Here is a 26439-nt window from a genome sequence, read left to right as displayed (position 1 = left end):
CTTCTGGGTGACGACGAGGAAGCGCAGGGCGCTGAAGTGGGGGGTGCCATGGGTGGGGGCCTTGGCTGGCAGCGCATGGGGGGACTCCAGCACCGTGCTGGGGTTCACCATCTTCTCCACCAGCATCAACCACGCGTCCAGGAACTCCCCAGTGCCATCGGGAAGGTCGGGATGCTCCAAGCCTTCTGCCACCGGTACTTTGCCTCCCATGGACAGGGCCCAATTGAAGGTCCTGGGGGATAGGGATTATAATGGGGGGGGGTATTAAGGGGGGGTATTTGTGCCCCCCTAGGGTTAGGTTTGGGGCTGGACTCACTCGAAAGAGGGCGTTGTGGCCCCCCGAGCAGAGGAACTTCTGCAGCATGAGGTGATAGGGGAACTTGCGCTCATCGAAGAGCATGGGAGAGGTGAAGCCCACGGAGCAGATGAAGAAGGTCAGGCTGAGGAGGAAGAGGAGGGGGTGGAAGAGGGGGCGTCAGGCCCCACACATGGACCCTGCTCCTCCCCTATCCTAGGGGCAGAGGCCACAAAACCCGCCTACTGGGGAGGAGACCACGCCCCTTCCCCTTAGCTCCACCCCCTTCCCTTGGCTTCGCCCACAAACGCCATCCCAGCCCCTCTACATCTCTTGGCTCCACCCCTTGCAGCCCCACCATTGGCCCTTCCCCTCCCATTGGCCATGCCCACCCCATGCAAGCCCCGCCCCTTCCCATTGACTCCACCCACGCCTAAACCCCACCCCTTTCACTTGGTTCCACAGGTACTTAAGCCCCGCCCCTTCCATTGGCTCCACCCCCACACAAGCCACACCCCATTCATTTGCCTCCACCCCCCCAAGCCCCACCTTAAGCCCCGCCCCTTCCACCCCCCACTCCCATTGGCCCCTCCCTTGGCTCCACCCCCCTGAAGCCCCGCCCCTCACCGGAAGCGCGGGGTGGGGGTGTACGGGGGCGGCTGCCAGCTCAGCCCCTTGGTCAGGAGCTTGGTGAGGGCCGAGGCCGTGGCCCGGGCCGCGGGGGTCGGGGCCGGCGCCGCGGCGGCCGCGTGGTGGCTGCGGCGCTGCCGCACGGGGGAGCCCACGCAGAGCTTCACCAGGAGCCCGAAGAGCTCGGCCAAGGCCCGGCCCAGGCGCGACGAGGCTGCGGGGAACGGAGGGCTCAGCAACAAGGGGCACCGAGTGCAGGCCCAGGGACCCCAAATACAGCCCCAAGACCCCAGATACAGACGCAAGGGGACCCCAAATACAGCCCCAAGGGGACAACAAATACAGCCCCAATGGACCCCAAATACAGCCCCAATGGACCCCAAATACAGCCCCAATGGACCCCAAATACAGACCCAAGGGGACCCCAAATACAGACCAAATGGACCCCAAATACAGACCAAATGGACCCCAAATAAAGCCCCAATGGACCCCAAATACAGACCCAAGGGGACCCCAAGTACAGACCAAATGGACCCCAAGTACAGACCAAAGGGACCCTGAATAGAGACCCAAGGGACCCCAAGTACAGCAACGAACACCCGTAAAGGGACCCAAGATACAGCCCTAAGGGACCCCAAATACAGCCCCAAACACCTCCAAAGGGACCCCAAATACAGAACCAAAGGATCCCAAATACAGCCCCAAGGGACCCAAATACAGCCCCAGGTGACACCGGAATACAGCAACCAACACCCCCCAATGGACCCCAAAACACAGCCCTAAACCCCCCCCAAGGGACCCCAAACACCCACAAAGGGACCCCAAAATCCAGCCCCCAAATGCAGCCCATGGAGCCCTCAACCCCCAGCACCTCCATCCCTGCAGTCCCTCAGACCCCACTTTGGGCCCCCCCACTCCAACCTCCCCCCTTCCCCAGCACTCCCAGGGCTGGTTTTGGGGGTGCCCCCCCCCGGCCTTACCGGAGAGCAGGGGCTTGATCTGCTTGATGCGGGCAGCCATGGCCGGGGTGATCTTGGCCTTGGCCTTGGGGTCAGTGGCGCTGGGCTCGTCCGTCTCCATGGGGGCCAGAGCCTCGCTCTCCAGCCCCATCCCTTCCAATAGGCCCTGTGCTGGGGGGGGGTCCCCCGCACTCCCAGAGCCCCCCGGCACTGGGGTCTCTGCTTCACCCTCTGCGGAATGGGGGGGGTAAAGGTGAGCACCCCCAAAGTGCTCACCCCATAACCTACAGACACCCCCTTCCCTCTTAAAGACCCCCCCCAAAGGCCCCCCCACCCCTAAAGGCTTCTTAACCCCCCTTTTCCCTATAGGCCCCCCGAATGATGCCCCCGCATTCTAAGACCCTCCAAAAGGCCCCCTCTTACACTAGAAACCCCCCCAAAGACCCTCCCTACCTCTAGAGCCCCCCATTACTAAACACCCCCCTCCAAAGACCCCAATCCCCTATGAGACCCCCCCTTTTCCCTCTTAAGACTCCCCCCTCACCCTGAAGACCCCCCCCTTTCCCCACTTCCCCCCCCCAAGATGCTCTCAACCCTTTTCCATTCAAGATTCACCCCTCCCAATAGAAACACCCCCCAAAACCACCCCCCCATCACCCTCTGGACCCCCCCCTTCACCCCCTGGACCCCCCCCTTCCTACCTGCCCTCTTCCCGCCCTGGGGGGGACTGGGGGCCGCCTTCTCCTCCTTGGGTACCAGTTTCTGCATGTCAGCCTGCCCGAACTCACAGCCTGGGGGGAGGCTGGGGGGGGAATGGGGGTCACTGGGGTGCTCCATGGGATGGGGGGGGGGAGCCTCAGCACCCCCAAAGACCCCCCCCCACCATATCCCATAGGGGTGAGGATGCTCTTCCCCATTCATTTGCACCCCTCAAACCCCTCCCAGGCCCCCAAGATGGTCCTCACCCCCCCCCCAGCCCCCCAAAACCCTCTCCATGCCCCCACAGCCCCTCCTCAACCCCCCCAAACCCCCTTTAAGATGCTCCTCCACCCGCCAAGCCCCCCCCACCTATTTGGGGTGCAGAGGGACAGCAGCACCGTGCTCTCCCACACCAAGGAGCAGTAAAGCTGACTCAGCTTCCCCAGGACGCTCAATCCCAGCTGGGAGCCCCATTGGTTCACGGAGATGGCTCGGATCTCACTCTGGGAGGCGGAGGGCGGGGGACACACACACAAAAAGCCTCATTAAACCCCCCCATTGCAATGGGTACCCCCCCAAAATGGGGTGTATGGAGGGGGGGGGCCCCCTTTACCTGCCCCACACGGCACGTGTGGACGAACATCATGATGTAGGCGTGGGCAGCGGTGAGGGCGTGGAGCAAGGGGGTGGCCTGAGCCGAGAGGGTGGCATCGGGGACGCTGCCGGCCCCCGCCAGCTCCCGCAGCAGCACCGACCCCCCCGGGGCCTCGATGGGGCGGTGCAGGGGCTCCAGCGCCGAGAGCACGGCCTCGAGCTGCAGCAGCCCCTCCTGCAGCACCTTGGGCTCGTGGGACAGCGTCTGGGGGGGCAAGGGGGGAAAGGGAAGGAAGGGGGGGGAAGGGAAGGAAGGGGGGGAAAGGGAAGGGGGGGGGGGGAAGGGAAGGAGGGGGGGGGAAGGGAAGGAGGGGGGGGGGAAGGGAAGGAGGGGGGGGGAAGGGAAGGAGGGGGGGGAAGGGAAGGAGGGGGGGGGAAGGGAAGGAAGGAGGGGGAAAGGGAAGGAAGGAGGGGGAAAGGGAAGGAAGGAGGGGGAAAGGGAAGGAAGGAGGGGGAAAGGGAAGGAAGGAGGGGGAAAGGGAAGGAAGGAGGGGGAAAGGGAAGGAAGGAGGGGGAAAGGGAAGGAAGGAGGGGGAAAGGGAAGGAAGGAGGGGGAAAGGGAAGGAAGGAGGGGGAAAGGGAAGGAAGGAGGGGGAAAGGGAAGGAAGGAGGGGGGAAAGGGAAGGAAGGAGGGGGAAAGGGAAGGAAGGAGGGGGAAAGGGAAGGAAGGAGGGGGAAAGGGAAGGAAGGAGGGGAAAGGGAAGGAGGGGGGGGAAGGGAAGGAAGGAGGGGGAAAGGGAAGGAAGGAGGGGGGAAGGGAAGGAAGGAGGGGGGAAAGGGAAGGAAGGAGGGGGAAAGGGAAGGAAGGAGGGGGGAAGGGAAGGAAGGAGGGGGAAAGGGAAGGAAGGAGGGGGAAAGGGAAGGAAGGAGGGGGAAAGGGAAGGAAGGAGGGGGAAAGGGAAGGAAGGAGGGGGAAAGGGAAGGAAGGAGGGGGAAAGGGAAGGAAGGAGGGGGAAAGGGAAGGAAGGAGGGGGAAAGGGAAGGAGGGGGGGGAAGGGAAGGAAGGAGGGGGAAAGGGAAGGAAGGAGGGGGGAAGGGAAGGAAGGAGGGGGGAAAGGGAAGGAAGGAGGGGGAAAGGGAAGGAAGGAGGGGGGAAGGGAAGGAAGGAGGGGGAAAGGGAAGGAAGGAGGGGGAAAGGGAAGGGGGGGGGAAGGGAAGGAGGGGGGGAAAGGGAAGGAAGGAGGGGGGAAAGGGAAGGAAGGAGGGGGAAAGGAAGGAAGGAGGGGGGAAAGGGAAGGAAGGAGGGGGAAAGGGAAGGAAGGGGGGGGGAAGGGAAGGAAGGGGGGGGAAGGGAAGGAAGGGGGGGGGAAGGGAAGGAAGGGGGGGGAAGGGAAGGAAGGGGGGGAAAGGGAAGGAAGGAGGGGGAAAGGGAAGGAAGGAGGGGGGAAAGGGAAGGAAGGGGGGGGGAAAGGGAAGGAAGGGGGGGGAAGGGAAGGAGGGGGGGGGAAAGGGAAGGAAGGGGGGGGGAAAGGGAAGGAGGGGGGGGGAAGGGAAGGAGGGGGGGGAAGGGAAGGAGGGGGGGGGAAGGGAAGGAAGGGGGGGGGAAAGGGAAGGAAGGAGGGGGAAAGGGAAGGAAGGGGGGGGGAAGGGAAGGAAGGGGGGGGGAAGGGAAGGAAGGGGGGGGAAGGGAAGGAAGGGGGGGGAAAGGGAAGGAAGGAGGGGGAAAGGGAAGGAAGGAGGGGGAAAGGGAAGGAAGGAGGGGGAAAGGGAAGGAAGGAGGGGGAAAGGGAAGGAGGAGGGGGAAAGGGAAGGAAGGAGGGGGAAAGGGAAGGAGGGGGGGGAAGGGAAGGAAGGAGGGGGAAAGGGAAGGAAGGAGGGGGGAAGGGAAGGAAGGAGGGGGAAAGGGAAGGAAGGAGGGGGAAAGGGAAGGAAGGAGGGGGGAAGGGAAGGAAGGAGGGGGAAAGGGAAGGAAGGAGGGGGAAAGGGAAGGGGGGGGGAAGGGAAGGAGGGGGGGAAAGGGAAGGAAGGAGGGGGGAAAGGGAAGGAAGGAGGGGGAAAGGGAAGGAAGGAGGGGGGAAAGGGAAGGAAGGAGGGGAAAGGGAAGGAAGGGGGGGGGAAGGGAAGGAAGGGGGGGGGAAGGGAAGGAAGGGGGGGGGAAGGGAAGGAAGGGGGGGGAAGGGAAGGAAGGGGGGGGAAAGGGAAGGAAGGAGGGGGAAAGGGAAGGAAGGAGGGGGGAAAGGGAAGGAAGGGGGGGGGAAAGGGAAGGAAGGGGGGGGAAGGGAAGGAGGGGGGGGGAAAGGGAAGGAAGGGGGGGGGAAAGGGAAGGAGGGGGGGGGAAGGGAAGGAAGGGGGGGGGAAGGGAAGGAAGGGGGGGGGAAAGGGAAGGAGGGGGGGGGAATGGAAGGAAGGGGGGGGGAAAGGGAAGGAAGGGGGGGGGAAGGGAAGGAAGGGGGGGGAAGGGAAGGAAGGGGGGGGAAGGGGAAGGAAGGGGGGGAAGGGAAGGAAGGGGGGGGAAGGGAAGGAAGGGGGGGGAAGGGAAGGAAGGGGGGGGAAAGGGAAGGAAGGGGGGGGAAAGGGAAGGAAGGGGGGGGAAAGGGAAGGAAGGGGGGGGAAGGGAAGGAAGGGGGGGAAAGGGAAGGAAGGGGGGGAAAGGGAAGGAAGGGGGGGAAAGGGAAGGAAGGGGGGGGAAAGGGAAGGAAGGGGGGGGGAAAGGGAAGGAAGGAGGGGGAAAGGGAAGGAAGGGGGGGGGAAAGGGAATGAGAGAAGGAAGACGAAAAGGAAGGAGAGGAAATAAGGGAGACAAGAAAAACAGCTGAATATTTGCAAGCAAACCCTCAAAATTTTCAGGTGGGAATTAAAATTAAGGGTGGAAAATAGAAAATTTGAAGGAAATACAAAATTTGGAAGGAAAACCTTAAAATTTGGGGGGAAAAACGTTAATATTTGGGAACAAACCTTAAAATTTTGAGAATAAAACAAGAGAACTCAGAAAAACTCAAAGAAATAAAACTTGTTATCAGGAAGAGAATGAAAATTGGAGAAAACACAAACGAAACTGAGGGAAATCCTGAAACTGGCAGGGGAAAATCCCCAAATTTGATGGCAAAACTGAAAATTTGGAGGTAAAATCTTGAATTTAGACAAGAAAATCTCTAAATTTGGATGTAAATACCAAAAAACAGTGGAAAAATCCACATGAATATAGAAATTATGGGAATTTCAAGAGAAAAATCCAGATTGGAAATGGAAAAAACAGAGATTTGGAAGAAATAAAATGGAAAAATTTGAATTTGAAAGAAAAAAATTGAAATTCGAGAAAAAAAAAATCGGAATTTAGAGGGAAAAATCCACATTTCCCCTTTTTGGGAAGTTCTCCCTTCACCTTTCCAGGACCCCCCCCCATCCCATTATTCCCTTACTGGGATCTCAATTACCCCTTACCTGGAGGGGGGGGAATGGCACCAGCGCCCTCCCGCTCTCCACCCCCCCTTTTCGGGTCCCCCATCCCCTTCATTATGGGGTGTCCCCCTCCATTCCCATACCAGGATGGATTTGCAGACCCCGGCCACGGCCTGGCAGGCTGCGGACGTCGGGAAGTCGACGGGAAGGTTGGGAAGGCCCAGGATGGTGACGAGCGGCCGCAGCCCCCGCTGGGCCACGAACTCTTGGCAGTGATCGTCTGTGGTGTTGTTGCTCAGGATGGACTCCACGAATTTCATCTGGGAAACAGGGAACGGGGGAAGGAGGAATTGTGGGGGTCGGGGAGTCCCAAACATCCCAGGGAGCCCCTAAAGGGGGGAGGTCCCGCTGTTTCCTCACCACATTGAGGATATAATCCATCAAGGGGATAGGGATTCGTTCCTCGGTGCCCACCACCCTGAAAGCAAAGAGAAAGGGGGGGCATTGAGTGTGTCCCCCCCCGCCTCAATGTCCCCTGTTGTGTCCCCCCCCCCGCCACCACACTGCTCACTGCTGGCTGGGCTCGGCCTCGCTCTGCTGGGTAGCACTGAAGCTCTGCATGGCCTGAACTTCCTCCTCCTCCTCATCCTCACTGGAGGCTTCCTCAGCAGCGTGGGGGGAGCGCGGGGGGGGGGCTGCTGCTGTCCCATCCGCTTTCTGCATCGAGGGCTTCTGGCAAATGTATTTGGGGTCCCGGCCCAGGCTGCAAATCTCCTCTAAGAGCTATAGGAAAGGGGAAAGTGTTAGCAAGGGGGGGTCCTTTTAAAGGGGGGGGGTGTCCTGGTACCTTCAAGTGTGTCCTGTCCCCCCCCTCCCAGTATCACCTTGATGATGGCAGTGGTGGCATCAGTCTTGAGGGTGGGCTGGTGCCGCATCAGCTCGTCCACGGCGCTGCCCAGGTTGGATGCTGTGTCTCCTGTTGGGGGGGAACAGAAGGGGTTTGGGGGGGTCGCTGTTAGAACACATAAAGGGGGGGGGTCCCCAAAATAGGGAGGAGAGGCCTAAAAGTGATCAACCCCCAATGAGAAGCGGGGTAACAGCAGCGAGAGCGCTTCTTTTCACGTAGGGATCAAGCTCCCAATGGCATTGAGAATCACGGAATCAATCAGGTTGGAAAAGACCTTTGGGATCATCAAATCCAACCTTTACCCATGGCACTAAAAGCCTCATCCACACACACTGGGAACACTCCCAACGATGCCGATTGCACCTCTTCTCCCTGTTCCAAGCCCTGATCCCTCTTTTGAAGGACAACCTCTTGCCAATCCCCCCCAACCCTCCCCCTTGGTGCACCCTGAGGCTGGTCCCTCTTCTCCCATCCCCTGGGAGCCACCTCCTGGCTCCATCCCCCTGCCAGGCCCTTATAGAGCACAATCAGATCCCCTTTAAGCCTTCTCCATCTAAACCCCTTCTTATTGAAGCTAAAGACCCCCCCCCAAAGCAAAGGGCCCCCCCCCCAGGGCTCACCCAGGGGGTCTGAGCTGCGCCTTCGCCGCATGGCCGGGAGGTAGTCAGGGGACAGCAGCACCTTGAAGAGCCTCTCGAAGGGCTGGCACTGCACAAAGGACTGGAGCCCGCGGGCATTGAGGCAAAGGGCGCTGAAGACGTTGGGCAACGAACCCAGCACCTCCCGAGTGGCAGGGACCTTATGGAAAAGGTGGGAACGGATCCATCACCGTGGAATGATCCCTACGGATAAGTGGGAAAAGGAAAGGGGGGGGGGGGAGGGGATGGATGCACACTCACATCCTTGATGAGGAGCGCGTGGAGCATGACATCGGTGAGGCCGTTGTCCTGCAGGGAGGAGAGCAGCGAAGGCTCCTGGAACACGAAGACCGTCACCACCTCGGTCGCTGCGGCGGGAGGAGAGAGACGGGGGGCACTGAGGAGGGGGGGGGCGGCTGGAATGTCTTTTGGGGGGGGTCCCCAAAGCCTTCCCCATCCATATCCCCCCCCCCAAATCCCTCTTTAGGGTCTGGGGGGTGAAGCTCACCCAGGAGGAAGAGCGAGGGACCGTAATACTCGGCGTTGCTGATGATGTGCTTCAGGGAGGTGGGCAGCGAGCCGTCCATCACTTCATTGTGGGGGGGTCACATACAAAGGGGTGAGGAGGTGATGCCCCCCCCTTGCCCTGATGCTGGGGGACATTGGGGAATACTCACCATGGCGGATACCGTCGGAGAAAGCGGGATCTTGGATGGCTTTCTTAAGGAAATTCAGCATGGATTTGAGCAGGGCGGCGCGTTGAGGGATGCACTGGACTCCTGGGGGGGGGCACACCCACATATAAAGGTGTGAGTGTGTCCCCCCCCCATGGTGTCCCCATTGTCCCCAGTGCCAAGGTGTCCCCTACCCCCGCGTGGGGAGGAGGTGGTGGCAGCGCTGGTGCTGGGCACAGCAGTGGTGGTTGAGGATGGGGCTGGCTCCTGTCGGGCTTCAGTCGAGGGACCGGGGCTGCTCTCCATGGCCACGTCTGTCACTATGGGGGTGACAATGACATTGCAGGGGGTGACATCAATGGGGGTGTCACCCCCCCCCCTTTCTGTTGTCCCTCTGCTCACCTTCCATGTCCGTCTCCATCTCCTCGCCCTCAGGGAGGGTGGCAGCAGAGGGACGCTGGACCTTGGGCTTGATGACGAAGGGGCACTCGCAGCGGCACAAATCCACCTCATGCTGGGGGGGGGGGGGGGGGAAGAGCCTCAGCACCCCAAAAAAGACACGCAGAGACCCCCAAAACGGGGGTGAGGGGATGCGGGGGGGCTACCTCGAGGCGGTAAATGAAGATGGAGAGGCCGCTGTGGGACTGGAAGGCTGCCATGTCCAGGTTGGTGATGAGATCCACCACCCGCACGGCTCTGGTGACAAAGGTGATCTGGTCCTGCTCATCCCCCAAGAACTTGATCACCTTTTTTGGCGGGGGGGGGGGGGGAAGAAATAAAGCAATAGAAAGGATTAAAGGGGATCCCCAAAACATCAAGGGAGACCCCAACCCCTTGGGGTAGCTCAGGGCTCACCTTTAGCAGTGCTTCCATCATGCCACAGGAGACCAAAGCCTCACCGCCGGCGTCGTAACTGGCCAAGTGGTAGAGGAAGGAGAAGAGCGCGGTGGCGAACTGGTGGGGATAGGGCTCCATGGAGGGGTCTGGGGGGGGGCCAGGAGGGTGTTAGGGTGGGTTTAACCCCCCCACAATCATTCAAGGGACCCCCCCTATCCCACAGGGATGCCCAGGAACCCACCGATCATGGCTTGGATGCAGTTGCGGACCAGGACGGGAAGGAAACCATGGTAAGAAGCGGTGCCGGTGCAGTCGATGATGCTGCTCAGCTTTGGGGTTCGCTCCAGATGGACAATAGAGGTGAGGGTCCGTAAGGAAGCTGCTTTAATGTCCTGGGGGGGTACACAGAGAACACGGGGTGAGGTTGGGGGTGGTTTTGGGGGTGCTGGCAGGGTGAATTTGGGGTTCATCCGCACCATAAGTTGCTTGTCAGTGATTTGGAGCACGTCCACCAGCTCCTCGATGAGGCCGTTGTAGAGGATGCTGTTGGCTGACTCCTGCAGAGCATTGGAGTACACTGCAAAGGGAAAGGGGGGGTCACCTAAAAAAGCCCCCCTAAAATCACCCCCCCCAATTAAACCCCCCCCTCCCCTAATTAAAACCCCCCTTCATTAACCCTTAAGAAGCCCCTACCCAAGATGGAGATGGCGTGGAGTCGGGCTTGCACCGCTTGCAGCCGCTTCTTGTGGTTGGAGAAGCCATGGGCCAGGCGGATGTGGGTGAAGAGAAGCATCTGGGGGAGGGACACCAAAGGATTTGGGGGGGGGTCAGGGAGGATTTGGGGGGTCACCAGAGCATTTCACCCCCCGAACCCCATGGCTGCGCCCTTAGTCTTGCCCCACTGACCTGCTTGTCTTTGGGGATGCTGTACATCTTAGTGAGCGACTCCATGATCTCCGAGGGGCTCTCTGAAATCTGGGGGGCACGGGGAAATTGGGGGTGCAGAGGGAAAAATGGGGGGGGTTAGGGAAGGGGGCTCAAATTGAAGCAGAGCCCCCCGAAAATCAATGCTGCCCCCCCGAACGCTCACCTTGTCCAGCTGCTCAATGTGGATGTAGTGTAGGGTGGTGCTGGTGGCCTGTTGGGGGGGGTAAAGGGGGGGGTAAAGGGGGGGGGTTAAGGGGGTCCAGTGTTATAGCCCCCCCCCATGTCCCCAAATGTCCCCTGTGTCCCATCACTCACCCTCTTGTCCACCTTCACCTCGACACCCGGCTCGGCGTAGAACTCGAAGTGAAGGGTGGTGGCACTGGGGGGGTACTTCTGTGGTGGGGGGGAACATGGGGGTGAGAGGAGAAGGGATGGTGCTGTCGTGTCCCCCCCTCCTCGGGTGGTGTGGGGACACAAGAGGGGGGACAGGACCAGGTTGGGGACACAAGAGGGGGGACAAGAGAGGTGACAGGACCAGGTTTGAGGTCACAAGAGGGGTGACAAGATGGGATTTGGGGTCAAAAGAGGGGTGACAAGGTCATGTTTGGGGACACGAAGATGGGGAACAAAAACCCTGGGGGACCCCAAGATGCAATAGGGGTGATACAACACTGTTGGGGGCCCCCCCTGGCCATGACAGGGGGACACAGGATGTGACCCACAGGGATAGGCCACAGGTGGAGCCCCCCAACCCCACCGCTCACCATCATGTGCAGGTCCCGGCAGCACTCGGCCAAGCCAAATCCATTCTCTTTTCCTCCCCAGCTCTACATGGCAACAGCATCGAAACACCCCAAAATCAACCCAAACGGTGGAGGGGACATTGGGGACCCCCCAAAAAGGGGGTCCCGTTGTCCCCCCCCCCCAAAACTGACCTCAGCCAAGTGCTGGAGGCGGGACAGGAGCGGGCTCCTCTTGTCAGAGCCCAGGCGGGTGATGTAGTTGGAGCGCTTGCTGAAGACATAGAGCAGGTTGAGCACAGCCAACACCACCTGCATGTCCGAGGAGGCCAACAGCGTCGTGAGGTGCTGTGACAAGGACAAGGAGAGGCAGTGAGGGACGTGGCCAGGGAGTCACCGCTGTCCCAGGGACATTCCAGGTCTCTGAAGGGGTGGAGATGTGGAATTGATGGGTGAGGAATGGCTTGATGGGGTCAATGCGTAAAGGGAGAAGGGGGATGAGTGGTGGTCGCTAAGAGGGGACTGACGCTGGTCAATGGGGTTGGTGGTAACAGGGAAAGTGGGATTGAAAGGAAAAGGATATTGGGATGAAGGGGAAAAAGGAACTGGGATAGAAAAGGGCATTGGGATCGAGGAGAAAAGGTGTTGTGGTTTAAGCCAGTCGGCAAGTCAGCCACACAGTTAGTACTTCCCCCCCCCCCAGAGGGATGGGGAGCAGAACCCAAAGAATGCAACTGCCCTGGGTTGCCATAAGAGCAGTTCAGTAACTGAGGTACAACCCAAATCACTGCTGCTACCACCACCAATAACAAGGGAAAGAACAAGGGCAGAGAACACAACCCCTCAGCACCCACCGATAACTCCCCCACCCCGCAGTGATCCAGCCCTTTTGGGAGCTCTCAGTTCTACCCCGGGCATGCCGTGCTGTGCTATGGAATACCTCTTTGGCTAGTTGGGGTCAGGGGTCCTGTCCCTGCTTCCTCCTGCCTTCCCCTCCTCCCTGGCAGAGCAGGAAGCTCACAAAGTCCTTGGTCAGGGTGAACATCCTGACCAGCAACTGAAAACATCGGCTTTATCAGTATTATCCCCAGGCCGAAAATCAAAACCACAGCACTGCACCAGCTGCTAAGAGGGAGAAAAAGTGAATTATTTTGAGCTTGGTGGGCCTAGGACACTTCAGGCCATCAGGGCAGAGATGCAGCACAGAGATGGACTCATGATCGAGGGGTGGACTTAGCAATGGACACTACTGCCCAGGTTATTCATGAGTGTGCACACTGCACACAGCCTCCCCTGCTCTGAAACATCACTGACCGGATGGACCCAGCAGCTTTGTAGGGATCGGTCCACGCACTACGGTAACTGCACTGAGATAAGAGCCGGAGTATACTGAAAATGTGGGATCTGAGCATGACGTGAAAGGCATGGGATAAGCGGTGGATACTGTCCTGGGTTCAGCAGCAGCAGTAGTCACTTTTTCTCCCTCTTAGCAGCTGGTGCAGTGCTGTGGTTTTGATTTTCGGCCTGGGGATAATACTGATAAAGCCGATGTTTTCAGTTGCTGGTCAGGATGTTCACCCTGACCAAGGACTTTGTGAGCCTCCTGCTCTGCCAGGGAGGAGGGGAAGGCAGGAGGAAGCAGGGACAGGACCCCTGACCCCAACTAGCCAAAGAGGTATTCCATAGCACAGCACGGCATGCCCGGGGTAGAACTGAGAGCTCCCAAAAGGGCTGGATCACTGCGGGGTGGGGGAGTTATCGGTGGGTGCTGAGGGGTTGTGTTCTCTGCCCTTGTTCTTTCCCGTGTTATTGGTGGTGGTAGCAGCAGTGATTTGGGTTGTACCTCAGTTACTGAACTGCTCTTATGGCAACCCAGGGCAGTTGCATTCTTTGGGTTCTGCTCCCCATCCCTCGGGGGGGGGGGAAGCACTAACTGTGTGGCTGACTCGTCGACTGGCTTAAACCACAACAGAAGGGCACCGGGATCCAGGGGAAAAGGGCACCGGGATCAAGTGAACCCTCAGCACGTTTCTAGGGACACTGAGCTGTGTGGCTGAGTTGATGCACTGCAATAAAGGGACGGGATCCAGAGGGAAGGGGATGGGATCCAGAGGGAAGGGGACAGGATCCAGAGGGAAGGGGATGGGATCCAGAGGGAAGGGGATGGGATCCAGAGGGAAGGGGATGGGATCCAGAGGGAAGGGGATGGGATCCAGAGGGAAGGGGATGGGATCCAGAGAGAAGGGGATGGGATCCAGAGAGAAGGGGACGGGATCCAGAGGGAAGGGACGGGATCCAGAGGGAAGGGACGGGATCCAGAGGGAAGGGACGGGATCCAGAGGGAAGGGGACGGGATCCAGAGGGAAGGGGACGGGATCCAGAGGGAAGGGACGGGATCCAGAGGGAAGGGACGGGATCCAGAGGGAAGGGGACGGGATCCAGAGGGAAGGGGACGGGATCCAGAGGGAAGGGACGGGATCCAGAGGGAAGGGACGGGATCCAGAGGGAAGGGACGGGATCCAGAGGGAGGGGACGGGATCCAGAGGGAAGGGGACGGGATCCAGAGGGAAGGGGACGGGATCCAGAGGGAAGGGGACGGGATCCAGAGGGAAGGGGACGGGATCCAGAGGGAAGGGATGGGATCCAGAGGGAAGGGATGGGATCCAGAGGGAAGAGACGGGATCCAGAGGGAAGGGGACGGGATCCAGAGGGAAGGGGACGGGATCCAGAGGGAAGGGACGGGATCCAGAGGGAAGGGACGGGATCCAGAGGGAAGGGGATGGGATCCAGAGGGAAGGGACGGGATCCAGAGGGAAGGGACGGGATCCAGAGGGAAGGGACGGGATCCAGAGGGAAGGGACGGGATCCAGAGGGAAGGGGACGGGATCCAGAGGGATCTGGAGAGGTGGGACCATGAGAACCTCATGGAACTCAACCAAGCCAAGTGCAAGGTGCTGCCCACAGGGCAATTCCAGACACAGCTCCCAGTGGGAGAAAGGATCCAGAGAGGGACTTGGGGGTGTCGGTGAGGAGAAGCTCCCCATGACCCGGCTCCAGTGGGTGCTGGAGCCCAAGGTATGGGAGCAGCAGGGTCCTGGAGGGGATCCTGCCCCTCTGCTCTGCGGGACCCCACTGGGAGAACTGGGGTCAGTTCTGGGGTTCCCAATGGAAGGAGGACACGGAGCAAGGGCACGGGGAGGAGGCAGCAGGGCCCGGATGGAGCCAGGCTGGGAGCAGTCACAGGGTGGGAAGGGGATACAGGGATGCTGGAGGGGTCCCTCCATCAGGGCTGGACACGGGGTGATGGGGTGAAATGGGAACAGGGAACGTTTAGCTTGGATCTAAGGAAGTTTTGCCCCATGAGGACACTGGGATGGGTTGGATGGAGAACTTTTGGGATGCTCCGTCCTGGCCAGGTTGGAGCGAGGTGCCCATGGTTGGACCTGGATGATCCTCAGCTCATTCCAACCCATTCCATGAGGACACTGGGATGGGTTGGATGGAGAACATTTGGGATGCCCCATCCCTGCCAGTGTCCAAAGCCAGGTTGGAGCAAGGTGTCCACGGTAGGACCTGGATGATGCTAAGGTCCTTCCAACCCAACCCATTCCATGATTCTATGAGGACACTCGGATGGGTTGGATGAAGCAGCTTTGGGCTTCAGAGCTCAAGGCCAGATTGAAGCAAAGCACCCGTGGCTGGAACTGGATGCTCCTCAGACCTTTCCAACCCAACCCCTCTCTCCAAACCCCCCCCCAGCACCCCGGGGACCCCCTCAAACCTCGATGGAGCTGTAGAGGTGCCGGGAGAAGCTGTACTCGATGAGCAGCGCCGTGAAGTTGAGCAGAGCCAAGAGAAGGGCCTTGAGCTGCTCCCGCTCGGGCCGGTCGCAGGCCAGCATCCAGGACATGTTCTCCACCGGGCGCCCGGCTTCTGCCAGGATGCCATCGAAGCGATCCAGGAGATCCACCCAATGGTACAGCTCGCACTGGGGGGGGGGGCACACATGACATTGGGGGGCTACTGGTGACACCACCCCCCTATAGCTTGGGGGGGCAGGAGGACCCCCCCACCCCATCCAACCCCGTTACATGCAGTGGGTTGAGCCCCACTCCCAACTCAAAGGGAGAATACAGCATCCTGTGCCCCCTCCCCAGTACTTTGGGGTACCCCCCTTGGTGGTTTGGGGGGGGGGGGCCCTGCTATTTTAGGAGGGAAAGTGTGAAATTGGGGTGTCACTTTTGAGGGGTTGGAGGAAATTGGGGTGCCCCCCATTCCTCTAGGGGTGCTCTCCACTATTTCGGGGGGGCCATAGGGGAATTGGGGTAGAGAGGAAAAGGGGGTGCCCACTTTGGGGGGGCTGTGGAGAAATTAGGGCACCTCCTTGGTGTTCTGAGGTGCTCGAGGGTGCCCCCCCCACTTTTATAGGGGGGCTATAAGAAACTGGAGTGTCTCTATGGCATTTTAAGGGGAAATAAGAGTGCCTTTCATCCCTTTTTGACAGCCTGCAGGGAAATCGGGGGGCACCCCCCATTGCGGGGGGGCTCCAACAGCATTCTCCCCACCCCACCCCCCACTTTGGGGCCCCTCTCATTGCCACCCCAACACCTTGGAGCCAACCCCATTAGAATTTAGGCAACCCCCCCATATTTTGGGGTACCCCCCCCCGAACCTTCCCAATGTTCCATGTCTTGATCTGCTGCAGCTCAGCCACCAGCTGCTCATCCCCGCACGCCTTCAGCTTCTCAATGAGGGCCCGGCAGTCAGCGGGCTGGGGGGGACACACACACATAACATCACTTAATGCCCCCCCCCCAATCAACCCACCCCCCCAAAGCATCCCCAATCCCCCCCTCACCGCCTCTGTGGGGGTTTTCTTCAGCTTCGTCCGATCCACTTTCATCTTGGGGGGGGGGGGAGGGGGGGGCGTGGGTTTTGTCCTTGTGCTCTGCCTGTGGGTGACCCCAACCAGCAGGTGAATGGGGGGGGTTTGCTCTGTGTGTCCCCCCCCCTCCCCACGTGCTACCGGTGGGACTCGGTGTCCCGGCGGGCGCCGCGGGGCTGGTGCTGGCGGCACCCGATGACGTCGCGGCCGCCACCGGCTGAACAATGAATGTGCAAAACCCCCCCCCCCCCATAATTAGCACCGCCACCTTAACGAGGGAACGCTCATTAGGGACCTAATTAAGGACGCTGTGACAAGGCCCCCCCCTCCGGTTGTAACCCCCCCCCCCTTCAACACACACACACACACCCCGTGGTGCCGGTAGGGCCGGTTTGGTGACAGTGACGCATCAAATTGGAGGGGGGGGCGGCAGGCGCCTGGGCTGCCCTCCCCGGGGGGGGGGTTCGGGTTTCCCCCCCTTAAAGGGGGGAGTTTTGGTGTGCTCCCCCCCTTAAAAAGCTCTGGACCCCCCCAATACAACACATAATTCTCTTATAACCCCCCCCAAAATGATTTCAAAGCCCCAGTTTTAAAGCAATCCCCTCCAAAATAGGGGGGGCCATAGAAGAGAAAGAAGGGGGGGGTCTTACCAGGAATCACAACCAGTCCATCCTGGTCCCAGTCACTTGCCACGGGGTGGGGGAGGGAAGCCGGGTGCTACTGGAGGGAGGGCAAAATGTAGGGGTGGGTGAGGTCTTGGGGGGGCAGAAAGGATTTTGAAGGGGGGGGGTCTTGGGGGGTCAAACCGTGGGAGAGCAAAGGATGGAGAGAGAAGCCTAAGAAATGGGTCTAAATGAAGGGGGGGGGTAAATTATGGGGACCTGGGGGGGTTAAACCGCAGAAAACAAGTCCAAAAATGACAGAACAGGGTAAACCATGTGGTAAAACACGGAAAACAAATCCCAAAATCATTATACGGTATGAAATGGTTAAATTGGGGGGGACACCACAAACAGGACTGCTAAGTGTTAAGGATATTACAATGGGGGGGGCCCTAAACTACAGACGGGGTGGGTTAAACTGGAGCAAAGGGACCCCTAAATGACAAGGGGGGGCCTAAATTAAGAGAACCCCCTAAAAGGGATCCCCTAAATGCTTCGAGAGCCCCGGGGGGGGGGTGGGGCTAAGTGAAGGGAAGACCCAAAGGATGGCCCTTAAAGCATAAAGGGGGAGACTTAAAATATGGGGGGACACAACTAAAGCAGGAAAAGGAGCCCTGGAACATGGGGGGGAGGCTTAAAAGATGGGGAGAGACTAAATAATGGAAGAAAAATGCCGATGGAGGCCCTAAATCATAACCGGGAGCCCCTAAATTAAACAAGGGAGAGTCAAATAAATGGGAAAGGCCTAAAACACTCATAAAGAGCCTTAAATGAGAAAAAATAACGGGGGGGGGGGGAAGGGGGCCTCAGTCACGGAGGGGGGTAGAAGTGAAGGGGGGGGGGAGGCCGGCTCCGTCATGCGGGGCCCGCTCGTGTTCCCCCCCCCCCCAATACCCACAGCCGCGTTGAGGGCACCAGAGCCGCGGGTGGGCCGAGCCCCCCCTCCCCGTTCCCGCGCGGTACCTGCTAACAGGGGGCGGTGGAAGAACGGGGGAAGGGGACGGGGATGGGGGGGGTCAGCACCGGGCCCGGCCGCCGCCTGCCGCCGACATCTTACACAGAACCCCCGAGCCGCGGCCCCGCCGAGACCCCGCGAGAGCGCCGAGTCCCGCGAGAGCGCCGGGAGACGGGCGGGGAGGGGAGGGGGCGTGGCTTCGCTGACAGAAAGTGGGCGGGGCTACAGCGCTGCTGACCAATGGGAGAGAGTAGAGGTGGTGAAGTCTCGCGTGAGGGGAGGGGAAGGGAGTTATCGCGAGAGTTCATGAGGAGAATGGGGGATGGGGGGCACTCCCATTGAGCCCATCGTTATACGGGGAGGTGGAAAGAGGAACGGCGGAGCCCCCCCCCCCCCGCCATGGAGGAGCCAAACGTCCCCATCATCTCCCCCCACCGCCGGTAACGGCGCCCTCATTTCCCCCTTTTGCCATCCCCTCCGACACCGGCACTCACCGGCGGGCTGACGGACGAGATCTCGCGAGGCGGCCCCGAAGGCTCGCGAGAATGGGGCGGAGAAGAGGCGGGGACGGGACCGGTCCCGCCCCACCGGGAGTTACCGGAGGAGGGACACGCTGGGGGGGGGGTGGCGGAGAAGCGGAGGAGGAAATGGGCGGGGGGCAGCGCTGCCGCTCCCTCGGCGGCGGTAACGGCGGGTGGCGGCGGCGTGCGAGGGTCTCGCAGAGTACTGAGATGAAGCGAGATCTCGCGAGATCTCACCTGATGAGGGAGGGAGCGAGTGAGAGAAAGCGAAGTCTCGCGAGAGCTGAAAAGCAGCGCTCCCGCCCGTTACGCTCCTCGGAGATCTCGCGAGACTTCGCCGTCAACCCTGCGCGCGGCAGGCGGGGCCTGTCCACGTGACTTAGTTCACTGAATTTTAGTGATTTGGGGCATTTTTTGAGTTTCCTTTTTTTTATTCTAACAAATACAAAAGGGGGGGAGGGGCCGCGGCCTCCGGACACGCCTACAAAACCGGGGGCAGCCAATGGGAAGCGGCCCCGCCTCCCGTCGATCAACCTGAAAACACGTGGGGAGGGAGGAGAAATCCAGTCAGGGACCAATCAGAGAAAGCTCCGCCCCTTCTCCAGTCCAAGGGGGGGAGGTCGGCCTCCTCCAATCGCAGCGTCCAATGGGAGACAAAGTCCCGCCCACTCCTTGGCTGGCAGCCAATTGGATGGCGCGGGGAGTAGCGCGCCTCCACGAAGCCCCGCCCCTTTGTGGAAGGGGGGGTGTGATGCGCAGCCAAAGATGGGCGTGGCTTCCGCCTGGCCACGCCCCCTCAGTTCTATTAAGTCAGTTGTGGGGGCGTGGTCTCCACTCAGACAGGCCCCTGGGCGTGGCCAAATGTAACCGCGCCCCATCCCTTGCAGCTCATTGGCGGGGCGCGAGAGGGGGCGTGGCCTGATGTTTGCTCCGCCCTTGCGCGGGCGTGGCCAATCTCCTGGCCCCGCCCCTCCTCTTAAAGGAGCAGCTTCCCATTGCGATGGATCTTGAGGATCCTGCCCAGGCGCTGCTTGGCCGTGGCCAACCCCTTCTTGGGGCGCTTCCCTGCAATGAAGGGGGAGGGGTCGTTACCCCCAATGGCGACCACAGGGATGGGAAAGGCGGGGGGGCACAACCCAAACCCCATCCCCTTACCCTGTGCAGCCGCTGGGGGGGCGTGGGGGGCCCGGCGCTGGGTCAGGAACACTCCGGGGGCCATAGGGGTGGGCGCCCGCCCCGCTTGGGGCACCCCAAGGCCTGGCCCCCCCCCTCCAGGGCGAGCCGTGTACTCGTGGTCAGCCAGGCTGGGGGGTAGGGAGGCTCCGGGGGGGGCTCGACCTCGGGCTCAGGTTCGGGGTCCCCTTCGGGGTCCCCTTCGGGTTCCGGCTCCGGTTCCGGTTCTTCCTCTTCCTCTTCGTCCTCTTCTTCCTCCTCGGGGGAAGGGGGTGAGGGGGGGCGGCGCTTGGCTGGGCCCTTCCTGCGCTGCAGCTTCCGGTGCTCCTTTGGGGGGGGAGGGGGGTTAAGGGGTACCCCAATACACACACATTGGGAGAGCCAAAGACCCCCAACACCTCCCTTAGGGTCCCAACTGCACCCATTGACACCCCCTCACCGCCCCCCCTATTATCCCCTGACACCCCATAACTTCCCCTCCCGGCCCCCCAACTACCCCCTGAGCCCTCTTAACTGCCCCCCATCACCAAAACTCACCCTTGAACCCCTTAAATACCCCCCCCGATAGCCCCCCCCATTGGTACCTGCTGGGCCAGTTTGGCAGCGGCGGCCGCCAGCCCCGTCTCCACCGATGCCACCCTCGTCCCCTCCCGCACCGGGCGGCTCTGCCGGGGCAGCGAGGGGGTGACCCGGGCTGGGGGGAGGGGGGGGGGGAAGGAAGGGGGGGGACACGGTTATAGGGGGGGTAAAAGCACCCCTATAATGGGGGGAACCCCCCCAATTGGGGGGGACCACAAAGATCCCCCCCTAAAACCAACCCATCCCAAAGCAGCCAGAGATGGTAATAGAGACCCAAAGACCCCCCCAAACCCTCCCAGCCCCTATAAACCCCCAAACCCCATCTCTATAGGCGCCCCCCATCCCTATGTGCCCCCCCCAGCAAAGGGGGACGCCCCCCCCCACAACCTTTGGGGCTCCAAGGGGCATCGTCTGTGACCTTCTTCTTCTTGGGCAGTGATTTGAGGGCTGGATCGTCCTCATCTGACTCCAATGAGGGGTAAACTGGGGGGGGCAGGAGGTAAAGGAGGGGTAATATTAGGGGCTCTCCCCAAAATCTATGGAGACCCCCCCTCAATACCCCTTTGAGCCATTGGGGGTCACCCAGGGGCACCCCAAACCCTCAGGTCCCACTTAAATGCACCCTGAAATGCATGGAGACCCCCCCAAACCCAGCTCCAACCCCCCCCATAAGCACATCAACAGCTACAAAGGACCCCCCAAACCCCCTTTGAACCCCCCCAGAACCCTTGGAGACCCCCCCAAACCCAATGGGGACCCCCCCAAACCCCCTTTGAACCCCCCCAGAACCCTTTGGACCCCCCCAAACCCAATGGGGACCCCCCCAAACCCCCTTTGAACCGCCCCAAACCCCCTTTGGACCCCCCCCAAACCCAATGGGGACCCCCCTCAAACCCCCTTTGAACCCCCCCAAACCCCCTTTGGACCCCCCAAACCCAATGGGGACCCCTCCAAACCCCCTTTGAACCCCCCCAAACCCCCTTTGGGACCCCCCCCCCCAAACCCCCTTTGGACCCCCCCCAAACCCAATGAGGACTCCCCCAAACCCAATGGGGACCCCCCCAAACCCCCTTTGAACCCCCCCAAACCCCCTTTGAACCCCCCCCAAAACCCCCTTTGGACCCCCCCCAAACCCAATGAGGACCCCCCAAACCCCCTTTGAACCCCCCCCAAACCCCCTTTGGACCCCCCAAACCCAATGGGGACCCCCCCAAACCCCTTTTGAACCCCCCCAAACCCCCTTTGGACCCCCCAAACCCAATGGGGGACCCCCCCAAACCCCCTTTGAACCCCCCCAAACCCCCTTTGGACCCCCCAAACCCAATGGGGACCCCCCCAAACCCCCTTTGAACCCCCCCAAACCCCTTTGGACCCCTCAAACCCACTGGGGACCCCCCCAAACCCCTTTTGAACCCCCCCAAACCCCCTTTGGACCCCCCAAACCCAATGGGGACCCCCCCAAACCCCCTTTGAACCCCCCCAAACCCCCTTTGGACCCCCCAAACCCAATGGGGACCCCCCCAAACCCAATGGGGACCCCCCCAAACCCCCTTTGGACCCCCCAAACCCAATGGGGACCCCCCCCCAAACCCCCTTTGAACCCCCCCAAACCCCCTTTGGACCCCTCAAACCCACTGGGGACCCCCCCAAACCCCCTTTGAACCCCCCCAAACCCCTTTGGACCCCCCAAAGCCCCCTTTGGACCCTCAAACCCACTGGGGACCCCCCCAAACCCCTTTTGAACCCCCCCAAACCCCCTTTGGACCCCCCCAAACCCAATGGGGACCCCCCCAAACCCCCTCTGAACCCCCCAAAAACCCCCTTTGAACCCCCCCCAAAACCCCCTTTGGACCCCCCCAAACCCAATGGGGACCCCCCAAACCCCCTTTGAACCCCCCCAAACCCCCTTTGGACCCCCCCCAAACCCAATGGGGACCCCCCCAAACCCCCTCTGGCCTCCCCAGGCCGCACTCACTGTACTCGGCATCCTTGAAGCAAGCCCCCAGGCTGTCCTGCTCATCCAGGCTGGCCTCATCCTCGCTGTCCGTGCTCCGGGGGGCCGGGGGGGGGCGTCGGGGGCCCCCCCCTACGCCAGCAGGGCCCCCCCCGGCCCGCTCGGGGCCTGCCCCCCCCGCCCACCACGGGGGGGGGCCCAGGGGGGTGCCCGCGGGCAGGTTGGCCATGCACAGCATGCCCTGGATGGCCTCGCGCGTGCTGGGGGAGGCGGGGGCCTCGCTGCGGGGGGGCAATGGGGGTTAATGGGGGTCTATGGGGGATCTATGGGGGTTTATGGGGGTCTATGGGGGTTTATGGGAATCTATGGGGTCTATGGGGGGCAATGGGGGTCTATGGGGGATCTGTGGGTGTTTATGGGGGTCTATGGGGCTTAATGGGGATCTATGGGGGTTAATGGGGGTCTATGGGGGGATCTATGGGGGTCTATGGGGGATCTATGGGGGTTTATGGGGGTCTATGGGGGACCTGTGGGGGTCAATGGGGGTCTATGGGGGATCTATGGGGGTCTATGGGGATCTATGGGGGTTTATGGGGGTCTATGGGGCTTAATGGGGGTCTATGGGGGACCTGTGGGGGTCAATGGGGGATCTATGGGGGTTTATGGGGGTCTATGGGGGATCTATGGGGGTGTATGGGGGATCTATGAGGGTTTATGGGGATCTATGGGGGATCTATAGGGGTTTATGGGGGTTTATGGGGGTCTATGGGGGATCTATAGGGGTTTATGGGGGTCTATGGGGGATCTATAGGGGTCTATGGGGCTTAATGGGGGTTTATGGGGGATCTATAGGGGTTTATGGGGGTCTATGGGGGTTAATGGGGGTCTATGGGGGGTTTATGGGGTTTAACAGGGGTCTATGGGGGGTCTATAGAGGTTAATGGGCATCTATGGGGTTAATGGGGATCTATTGGGGTCTATGGGGTTAATGGGGGTCTATGGGGGTTAATGGGGTCTATGGGGATTAATGGGGTTAATGGGGGTCTATGGGGTTGATGAGGGGGGCACCCCACAAAGGAAGCCCCAGAGCACAAAGGGATCCCCCAAAATACACAGAGCCCCCCCCCCCCAATATGCTCTTGGGTAATTGGGACCCCCAACGTCAACGAGGGACCCCCCCCCAACAAAGCCCATGGGGACCCCCGAAAGCCAGCTCCAGCGCCCCCCCCCCATAAGCACATCAACATCTGCAAAGGAGCCCCCCAAACCCCATAAACCCCATGGTGACCCCCCCAACCCCCCTTTGGACCCCCCCATAACCACTTTTGGACCCCCCCAAGCCCTTGGTGCCCCCCCCACCTGAGCTGGGGGTACTCGGAGCCCCCCACTTGCCGACTGGCCTTGAGCAGGTCCAGGATCCCGGCAGCGCTGCCCCCGGCCCCCCCCTCCTCCTCCTCAGTGGTATAGTCCTCCTATGGGGGGGGAGGGGTTCAAACCCAGCCTTGGGACCCCAAAATAGCCCCAACCCCCCCCCAAATGCACCCCCCTGGCCCCACCGAGACCCCCCCAGTGCCCCCCCATTATCTCCCCCCAAACACCTCTGAATCCCCCCCAAACCCCCCCAGTGCCCCCCCACACCCCCACAAAACCCCCCCCGGGACACCCCCATAACCTCTATAGGACCCCCCCAAGTGCTCACCCCATTATCCCCCCCCCAAAACCCCTCTGAACCCCCCCCAAAGCCCCCCCTGGACCCCCCCATAACCTCTTTGAGACCCCCTCATTACCCCCCGAAACCCATCCGAACCCCCCCCAAAGCCCCCCAATGCCCCCCCAGACCCCAACCCCCCCCCCCCCCGGACCCCCCCCAAGCCCCCCATAACCCCTCTGGGACCCCCCCCGGCCCCCCCCTCACCTCGATGTCGAAGTCGACCTCCCCCGGCTCCCGCACGCGGTTGGGGTCAGAGCAGGGCTTGGCCCGGGGCAGCTTCCGGGGGAGCCCTGGGGGGGGGGGGGGGGGATTTGGGGGTCACCAAAGGGGGGACCCCCCCCAACACCCCCAAATGGGGGGGGCAATGGGTTAAAAGTGGATTGGGGTGAAGGGGGGGATCCAAGGGGGGGGCACCCCAAAAGTGGGGGGGGGGTTAATGGGGGATAAGAGGAGATGGGGAGAGATTTGGGGGTGATGGGGGGGGCCCTGATATGGGGGGGTTATGGGGTGCCCAAAGTCGGGGGGGGCAAGGGAGGTATTGGGGTGCCCATGGGGACGGTGCAAGGGGGGTATTAGGGTGCCAATGGGGGGTATTGGGGTTCAATGGGGGGGTATTGGGGTGCAATGGGATGGTATTGGGGTGCAATAGGGGTGCAATGGAGGGTGTTGGGGTTCAATAGGAGCTATTGGGGTACAATAGGGGTGCAATGGGTGCTATTGGGGTGTAATGGGGGTTATTGGGTTGCAATAGGGGTGCAACGGGGGGTGTTGGGGTGCAACGGGGGGGTATTGGGGTGCAATGGGAGGTATTGGGGTGTAATGGGGGTTATTGGGTTGCAATAGGGGTGCAATGGGGGGTGTTGGGGTGCAATGGGTGCTATTGGGGTGCAATGGGGGGGTATTGGGTTGCAATAGGGGAGCAATGGGGGGGCGTTGAGGTGCAACGGGAGGGCATTAGGGTGCAATGGGTGCTATTGGGGTGCAATGGGGGTACTGGGGTGCAATGGGGGGGTACTGGGGTGCAATGGGAGCTATTGGGGTGCAATGGGGGGGTATTGGGGTGCAACGGGGGGGCATTAGGGTGCAATGGGTGCTATTGGGGTGCAATGGGTGCTATTGGGGTGCAATGGGGGGGTACTGGGGTGCAATGGGTGCTATTGGGGTGCAACGGGGGGGCATTGGGGTGCAATGGGTGCTATTGGGGTGCAACGGGGGGGTATTGGGGTGCAATGGGTGCTATTGGGGTGCAACGGGGGGTATTGGGGTGCAATGGGTGCTATTGGGGTGCAACGGGGGGGCATTGGGGTGCAATGGGTGCTATTGGGGTGCAACGGGGGGGCATTGGGGTGCAATGGGTGCTATTGGGGTGCAACGGGGGGGTATTGGGGTGCAATGGGTGCTATTGGGGTGCAACGGGGGGGCATTGGGGTGCAATGAGTGCTATTGGGGTGCAACGGGGGGGTATTGGGGTGCAATGGGGGGGCATTAGGGTGCAACGGGGGGGCATTAGGGTGCAATGGGTGCTATTGGGGTGCAATGGGGGTACTGGGGTGCAATGGGGGGGTACTGGGGTGCAATGGGAGCTATTGGGGTGCAATGGGGGGGTATTGGGGTGCAACGGGGGGCATTAGGGTGCAATGGGTGCTATTGGGGTGCAATGGGGGTACTGGGGTGCAATGGGGGGGTACTGGGGTGCAATGGGAGCTATTGGGGTGCAATGGGGGGGTATTGGGGTGTAATGGGATGGGATTGGGGTGCAATAGGGGTGCAACAGGCGGTATTGGGGTGCAATGGGAGCTATTGGGGTGCAATGGGGGTGCAACGGGGGGGCATTGGGGTGCAATGGGTGCTATTGGGGTGCAACAGGGGGTATTGGGGTGCAATGGGTGCTATTGGGGTGCAATGGGGGGGTATTGGGGTGCAATGGGTGCTATTGGGGTGCAATGGGGGGGTATTGGGGTGCAATGGGTGCTATTGGGGTGCAATGGGGGGGTATTGGGGTGCAATGGGTGCTATTGGGGTGCAACGGGGGGGTATTGGGGTGCAATGGGTGCTATTGGGGTGCAACGGGGGGGTATTGGGGTGCAATGGGTGCTATTGGGGTGCAATGGGGGGGTATTGGGGTGCAATGGGTGCTATTGGGGTGCAATGGGGGGGCGCAAGGGGGGTCCCTTCTCACGGGGCAGGCGCCGGGGGCCGCGCCGGGGGGGGTCTCATCAATCTGCAAATCCTCCTCGGAGTCCAGGTCCAGGGGGGGGCTGGGGGGGAGCAGGGGGGGGACGGGGGCACTCGGGACCCCCCGCAACGGGCTCCTGGGCGGCTGCGACGAGACCTGGGGGGGGGGAGGGGGCCAGAAGAGGGGGGGGGGGGGTCAGTGGGGACCCCCTGAACCCCATCTGAGACCTGCCCAGTGCCCCCCCCAGCCCCCCCCTCACCGAGCTCCCCCATTGGCCAGCAGGATTTGGGGGTCCCCTTCGGAATCAGGATCCGTCTCCTCCGGGCTGGAACTGGGGGGTCCAACTGGGGGGGGGGGGGGGGGGTGTGGAAACCACCATTAATGGGGTCCCCCCCAAACCCCCCCCCCCATATCCCCTCCTCCCCCCCCCCTCACCTCCTCCTCCTCCTCCTCCTCCTGGGGGGGTTTGGGGGCCTCCCCCTCATCGGGGGGGCGCAGGGGGGGGGGGGGGCTTGCGGGGGCCC

At 61.3% G+C, this 26439-nt stretch overlaps 2 protein-coding genes across 2 annotated transcripts; both read right to left on the bottom strand.

The window, feature by feature from the left end:
- Positions 1-316: 316 nt before the first annotated feature.
- On the bottom strand, positions 317-16367 carry LOC308232644 (E3 ubiquitin-protein ligase HUWE1-like; the record flags this gene model as incomplete). Its single annotated transcript, XM_080639875.1, has 29 exons — positions 16158-16367; positions 15972-16070; positions 15081-15287; positions 11495-11647; positions 11324-11386; positions 10875-10952; positions 10723-10770; positions 10539-10607; positions 10326-10425; positions 10109-10209; positions 9874-10024; positions 9651-9778; positions 9401-9541; positions 9198-9309; positions 8990-9115; positions 8799-8900; positions 8630-8710; positions 8383-8489; positions 8104-8281; positions 7461-7552; positions 7148-7359; positions 6997-7054; positions 6720-6896; positions 3197-3442; positions 2953-3086; positions 2586-2686; positions 1906-2115; positions 923-1139; positions 317-440 (listed from the first exon to the last, which is right to left on the bottom strand). Coding segments are annotated over exons 1-29 (3660 nt in total), but the record flags the coding sequence as incomplete, so codon positions are not given.
- Positions 16368-18746: 2379 nt separating this feature from the next.
- Positions 18747-26259, bottom strand: LOC308232643 (histone lysine demethylase PHF8-like; the record flags this gene model as incomplete). Its single annotated transcript, XM_080639874.1, is given in 11 exon segments — positions 18747-19387; positions 19478-19634; positions 19637-19822; positions 20080-20189; positions 20462-20557; positions 22050-22309; positions 23388-23500; positions 23944-24029; positions 25919-25945; positions 25948-25997; positions 26175-26259. Coding segments are annotated over 11 exon segments (1259 nt in total), but the record flags the coding sequence as incomplete, so codon positions are not given.
- Between the last annotated feature and the right edge of the window lie 180 nt (positions 26260-26439).

Source organism: Psittacula echo (assembly GCF_963264785.1).
Source record: "Psittacula echo genome assembly, contig: SCAFFOLD_183, whole genome shotgun sequence".
NCBI classification, from domain to species: Eukaryota; Metazoa; Chordata; class Aves; order Psittaciformes; family Psittacidae; genus Psittacula; species Psittacula echo.
The sequence above is the reverse complement of the archived record's forward strand: the minus strand, read 5'-3'. Positions and strand labels throughout refer to the sequence as shown.